General features: G+C 46.5%; 1 protein-coding gene across 1 annotated transcript in view; it reads left to right on the forward strand.

Moving 5' to 3' along the window:
• Window positions 1-1,981, forward strand: part of PLP2 (proteolipid protein 2) — a 47,057-nt gene extending 45,076 nt beyond the window's left edge. The window contains 2 exon segments of the mRNA XM_066580601.1: window positions 1-63; window positions 1,636-1,981. Of these exon segments, the coding sequence (XP_066436698.1) occupies window positions 1-63; window positions 1,636-1,752 (180 nt within the window). The 3' untranslated portion in view covers window positions 1,753-1,981.
• The last annotated feature ends 5,235 nt before the right edge of the window (window positions 1,982-7,216 follow it).

Genomic DNA, 7,216 nt, shown 5'->3' on the forward strand with positions numbered 1-7,216 from the left:
TTGCTTATGATGCCTATACCATATTTCCACCACGAGTACCAACACACACACAAGCTGCAACTGGTAAGTAAACCCCAATTCACGGAAGAAATATTTGTGAACCAAGCCAGGTGCCTCAGCTATCATTGCATGTATGATTTATAGTACACGGCTTCAAAAAATTACCAGGCATTTTTACAAGGCTTGTTTAAAAAGTCTGAGATTGATTAGCAGAAATGCTGCCTTCCAATAGGTGGCGCTGCAGAGGTATTGTTTCTTCTTCTCATTTGCATATTTCCCAGAGAAGCATGGATGGCCTAAGTCTCCTCACGCCTTCTGGGTGCTCTCCATAAGGAGGACCGATACCCTTCCTAATATACCTTCCAAGCCAGAAACCTACTGCACACTGATGTGGGGCAATCACCCCGAACCAGCTGTCTGTGCATGGTTATTCTGGCTTTGGCTCACATTTCCCAGTCATTGTTACAAGGCTTGACATTGACTTGCAGAAATGCTACCTTCCAATAGCTGGCGCTGCAGAGGTATTGTTCCATCTTGCCATTTGCATAAAAAAATAAGGAAAACCTTTACGTGTAGCCAACCTTTTTTTTTTTTTTTTTAAATGGACAGAATAATAGTTTATAAGCATTTTTTTCAATATGTTTTATCAGCCTATTCTGTACATTTTTTATGGAAAACCCCTATTCAGATAAGAAATCCCTCTTCACCTAACTGCAGAGCACAAGAGGGAGCGTCCGTCTGCACGGTTAACTCTGGCGCATATAACAAAAAGAAAAAATTGTGCATGGATGTAGTCCAATCACTAGATCATTCAGACAGCATATATCAAAATAACACAAAAACTGATCTTTATTAAGGCTTCATGGATACGGCACACACGGATTCTGCCTGTGACCACAGCGGGTGACCCTGTGTGCATGTGTTCCTTTACCTTTGAGCTCTATAACTTTGTTTATGGGGCTTAAAGGATGATGGCGGCTTCCCTTTATGTTAATGAAGCTAAATGGGATTTTCTAACACAACCAATCACTATCCATATGTTCTATAAGGCAAGAGAGTTGGCTCTTCCACTGAGGACCCCTTTTTAGGGTGTCTGTGGTTGTCCATAGAAATTGGTGAATGCCTAATGTCCCTTGCAGCAGCACGGTAAAGGGGTTCTCCTGCTGATATCAGTCCCAACAGAAGGACCTCTTACCGTTAACTTCTCACAGCGAGACTTGTTCATTATAGAGGGGTTCAAGCCAGACACCCCCTTTATAGGTACCTTTACACGGTACAAATGTTGGACGCATAATTACCCAACCGCTGTACCAGTGACTATTGCTCCTGTGCTTAACGATAGCCATTCAAGCTAATGGAGGCAGAATGGGTCGGGGATCGTTCTGGCCGCCCGCCTCCATTCATAGTAAACAGGCAGTCGCTCAGCTGTCGTTCTGTTAGAGTGAGCTAAAATGGAAAGACTAGCGACAACTGAGCAACTTCCGCTCGGTACCCTGTCGGGGGCCGTGTATACACAGTGACAGTTGCCCGAAATCACTGATTTGAGCGATTATTCAGACAACTGTCGGCCGTGTAAAGGTACCCTAACTTATTACCATTCCCAAATCTGATGAGCTGTTTCTTTTCTTTTCCCAGAGTCTCCTGGTAACATCTAACATCCATTTTGTACAAGCGGCAGGGATCACAAGTCGATGGCATGCCGTTCACCACCCGCTGCAGCCTTCCTTGGTGATGAAGACTCCGGCGGCATAGGGAATATTGCACCACAGTGAATAGGGGCTTTGGGCGCACATATATACATGTGCATTTTACCAATAGCAGAATGGCCAATTGTTTTGTTTTTTACTTGAAAGAAGCAAAATCCATGCGTGTTAGTCGGTTAATGATCGTGTGTCAGCTATAGGGGGTTGTTTTACATGTAAAATTAAGCTTTTTTTTAATACATTTGTCAAAGTATATCAATAAATGTACTTATAATCTCGTCTGTCACAGTGTGAAATGGGGAATAGGGTACGTCATTAGACAAAACGATGGATGATACGAAATCTGAAACACATGCCTGGTGTGTGATGCTTCAAGTGAATGAGCCTGAGCTGCAATACCTAACATAACCATGGGGTGGCGCTGTACTCTGCTATCTCCAGCAGTTCCTTGGGGATGAATGGAGCGATGGATAGTGTGCATGTATGGTCGTTGCTCCAATCATACATGGACACTCAGGAACCCCTATTCTTGTAATTGGTGGGGTTCCACTGGTCAGACCCCGCTGATCTGACACTTCTCACCTAGCCTGTGTATAGCTGATAAGCTGTTTTGGTGGAGAACCTCTTTAACTCGATGGATGACAATTATTAAGATTGATGTTTCCTACTCCAGTCTTAAAGGGGTTGGTCAGCTCTTAACCCTTTCCAGACCGTACGTATTCAATCACATTTGGGACTGTTTATCACTATGGGACAAATATGTCCCTTGGCCCTCAAATGGTTAAAGGGGGGTTCCCAAGTTATTTATTTTACATAACTTTGGGTTTCCCGTGCCCAAAACTTATATAAAATAAGTATACTCACTGCGGTGCCAGACTGCCGTTTCGGCATTCCGGCACCACAGCATCTAACAGGCGACATCACCAGAAGACTGGAGTACTGGGAGAGCGCGGCAGGGGGGCATCGCAGCAGCCGGAGGCGAGTATGGTGTTTATTTTTTTCTGTATTCTGCATCTCCCACTGCCACTAATTACCTCGGAAAACCCCTTTAACTATTTATGAACTACCCTCAGGATAGGTCACCAATAGTTGATCAGTGGTGGTCCGCCATTCGGGATCCCTGTCAGGCAGCTGCAAGTGTGTACCGAGCAGCTCCTTCACTCATCGAAAAAGTGTAAAAAAAAAACAACATTTATCAAAACTGCCTAATACAAAAAGTCTTTTCTTTGCCCATAGCAACCAATCACAGCACGGCTTTCATTTTAACACAGCAGTTTCAGAAATGAATGTTGAGCTCTTATTGGTTGCCGGGGGAAATAAAGGCTTTGTTTGTTTGAGACAGTTTTGCTGAATGAGGACCAATATGCTTGGGCAAAATGGTGAGTGAAGGATCTTAACTAGCCGGTCATGCCATATGTGCCTAGCTTCGCTGCCCACGGCCCAAAAAATCCAGTCTTAAATGTCACTTTTTTAGTAAATGGTAGTCTGTAGTCACCATTGCTAATAACGGTTCATGTATAAAATGATTCACTCAAATGGTCAAAAACAAAAAAAACGTAAGTTTCAGTGGACTTTAATTTTGGGTGTACGCCCGACTTATCATATACCATCATTATAAAAACTGAATTCAAAGGGGCCTTTTTTTGGATACTAAATAGAGATGAGCGAGCGTACTCGGATAAGCACTACTCGCTCGAGTAATTGGCTTTATCCGAGTATCGCTGTGCTCGGGGCTAAAGATTCGGGTGCCGCTGCGGCTGACAGGTGAGTCGCAGCGGGGAGCAGGGGAGAGCAGGCGGGAGAGAAGGAGAGAAAGATCTTACCTCCGTTCCTCCCCGCTCTCCCCTGCAGCTCCCCGCTCCGTGTCGGCACCCGAATCTTTAGCCCCGAGCACAGCGGTACTCGGATAAAGCCAATTACTCGAGCGAGTAGTGCTTATCCGAGTACGCTCGCTCATCTCTAATACTAAATCAATAGGATTCCAGATCCCTGGGTGAGTCATATATATATATCCTACACACATACACTCATTGTCAAAAAAACATCCCTCCCTTAGAAGGCTCTAGCACCCTGTCGTACCGCCTCTAGCTTGGATACAAGATGTGATACGGACAGGCATGGAGGCTCTAGTACCCTGCTGTACCACCTCTAGCTTGGATACAAGATGTGATACAGGCGGGCATGGAGGCTGTAGTACCCTGCTGTACCACCTCTAGCTTGGATACAAGATGTGATACGGGCAGGCATGGAGGCTCTAGTACCCTGCTGTACCACCTCTAGCTTGGATACAAGATGTTATACGGGTCGGTATGGAGGCTCTAGTACCCTGCTGTACCACCTCTAGCTTGGATACAAGATGTTATACGGGTCAGTATGGAGGCTCTAGTACCCTGCTGTACCACCTCTAGCTTGGATACAAGATGTGATACGGGCAGGCATGGAGGCTCTAGTACCCTGTTGTACCACCTCTAGCTTGGATACAAGATGTTATACAGGTGGGCATAGAGGCTCTAGTACCCTGTTGTACCACCTCTAGCTTGGATACAAGATGTGATACGGGTGGGCATGGAGGCTCTAGTACCCTGCTGTACCACCTCTAGCTTGGATACAAGATGTGATATGGGCAGGCATGGAGATTCTAGTACCCTATTGTACCGCCTCTAGCTTGGATACAAGATGTGATACAGGCAGGCATATGGAGGCTCTAGTATCCTGTTGTACCGCCTCTAGCTTGGATACAAGATGTGATACGGGCGGGCATGGAGGCATATAGGTTCCGTATGGTATCCTGCAGCATATCTCTCCACATTTGCTGTAACTGAGCCCCTTGATTGTGTAAACTCATAGGTTATGGAAGTTGGCGTCCCAGATGGTCCCATACATATCCTATTGGTGATAAATCTGGCGACCGGGCAGCCATGGAAGTGTGACAATGTTGTGGGGGCTCCTGTGACCCCCTTGTGTGTGCGGCCGAGCATTATCCTGCTGGAATCCGCCATGAGAGGAACACATGTGGCTGCAGGATGTCCTGAACATATCGCTGAGCTGTCATTGTCCCTCATACCACTACTACGGGGGACCGACTGTCATATGCGATGTCCGCCAGACCATCACACCAGCAGGGGGCAGTGTGCCGCTCCACTGCAAAGGCAGGATTGAGGTGCTCACCCCAAAAAACGGCCTTGAGCGGGACCCCAGTAATAGGACCACGGCAGGACTGTAGTCAAAGCTGCATCTATTTGTCTCCATAGCCTGCAGGGCTGCAGAACTACAGAGCTATTCTGCTTCCATGGCAACCCTGTTAACTCCCATCATCCTCGGTGCTCGCCTGGAGGTGAATGACACAGCAGACAAAGATGTCAGAGCGTCTCATTTCTCCTGGTTGTAAATGCCACTCCTGCAATGAAGCCTCCGCCATCTGTGCAAAGGGTTGTAGGCGGCTGTAAACCTGCAGTGTGACATCTTGTACATGTACTGCCCGTGTCACAGGACGGGTACCTCAGCTTGTAATATCCCATTCTTGTCTATAGGCTGTCTGGGTGTTATGGAGATGTAATACTGCACTCTGCCTGCTGACAAGGGTGGTGCTGTTTCTGGAAAAAAAAAATATAGAAGATGCTGCATTTTATTTTCCACGGCATGTAGGCTTTTGTCAGGCAAAATCTTTTGCGCTCGTACTGCGGGGTGCCGCTGGGCCCCCTCCCCCATCATCTGATTACATGCTGCAGTCGCCATTGATTGTGGCATGGAAGGTGTTAAACTGCTAAGATCTGAGATTCCTCCATACCAGGCTGTTAGAGCAGGAGCCTGGCTGTCATTAGTGAGTCAAGCCCCTGCCTTAGGCCTCATGTCCACGAGTGTAAGCCACTGTAGGTGTCCCCGCAGCGTTTTACCAGTAACTATCATATGGGCAGCGAGCGTACTATGCCCGCAGTCATGCCCAGAGTGACCTTGACCTTTTTTCTTTTTTTTTTTTAACCCCCCCCCCCGCTCTAGCAGGGTGAGTGTATTGACTGTATTGCGTACAGACAGCGGTTTGCAGGCGCTGCCTATATAAAAGGATAGGGCTCACCGTGCGCAGTACACTAAGAAATAGAGCAAGCTGTGATCTATCTCTTGCACATATCTGCGCACGCGCAATAATGAAAACGCCATTGAATCAATTCACTGTGTATGACACGGCCATGCATCGCACACGGAATAGGTGGTGAAAAACACCGGTGAACATGAGCCCTTAGAGAGATGTGTACGGCTAAGGCTTCTTTCCCGTGGGCCCCGCGATATTGCTAAATTTTCTCTTAGCAATAGCGCAGTTTTGTAGCGCTCTTTTGCTGCTTGAAATATAAGCCCTACCCTAAAAATAAACCCTAGCTGCATTTAAAAAAAAAGAAAACACAACACATCACCGAAAAGTCGCTGTTCGCTCCACCGTACGTCTCCTCTACAGCTTCAAAAACCCCGCCTCTAGGAAGCGCCAGCTCTGATCGGTTCTTGAGCGCTGCAGCTCAGCCAATCAGAGCCTGCACTTTCTGGAGGCAGGGTTTTTGAACTTTCAAACCAGGAAGCGCTGGCTGAAAACTACAAACAAGTAGACCGCAGCTGCAAGAGAAGAAGTGTGGCGGAGCGGACAGCGCCTCTTCGATGATGTGATGTGTTGTTTTTAATGTAGCTAGTTAGGGACAAAGAGAAGGACTTCCTATTGTTAAAGTTGCATCGCACAAAAAAAAATAAATCTCGTTTTCGTGCGATGCAACAGAAAGAAAGGCTCCATAGGGAAACATGGGCTACAAAACACAGCAAATTGCAGCAATATTCACCATGCCGCGACTTTTTTCCTAGCAATGTAGCAACCTACAAAACATTGCTAACGTGAATGAACCCATAAGAAGGTATGGGCTTCACCTATATGCGATTTGTAGAACTGTGACATCGCGAGAAAATCGCGCGGTGTGAAATTGGCCTAAAGCCCATTACTAAAGCCTATTAGCCCGTCAAAAGGCGCATTGCGGTCACTGAGGGATTAAAGGACAGCTGAGACCAGTAATGGGCTTGGGTGATCACATACCTAGACGGGCCCGCAACTGCTCAACCCAGAAATGAGCAGAGACCAGGGGGGTTTATTTTGTTTTTTTCTTAAACCATCGCACCTGCTGGATAAACTTCAAAAAAACTTGAAAAACAAAAACCCCAAAAAAATAAAAAGAGAAGAAACACCCGCAAAACACGTTTCTATTTTTTTTTTCTCTCAACACAAACACAATTGATGTCTATAGGAGAAAAGTATCAGGAACGAGCTGAAAAACCGCCATCCCTATCACTGCTGTGTGTAAAGAAAATGTCACTTCTCCCTCCCTCCACCCCCCCCCCCAAAAAACCCAAAAAACCCGCAAGACATTGTAGTTAACAGCCGTCCGTGATGGTTTTTCGTTTCACCAAGAGTGCTCAGGAAAATTCAACACTTCTTATCATTCCCCCAAAAGATGATGTCAGGAAAATGATGGATCAGGAGCGCC

Source organism: Eleutherodactylus coqui, chromosome 10 (assembly GCF_035609145.1).
Source record: "Eleutherodactylus coqui strain aEleCoq1 chromosome 10, aEleCoq1.hap1, whole genome shotgun sequence".
NCBI classification, from domain to species: domain Eukaryota; kingdom Metazoa; phylum Chordata; class Amphibia; order Anura; family Eleutherodactylidae; genus Eleutherodactylus; species Eleutherodactylus coqui.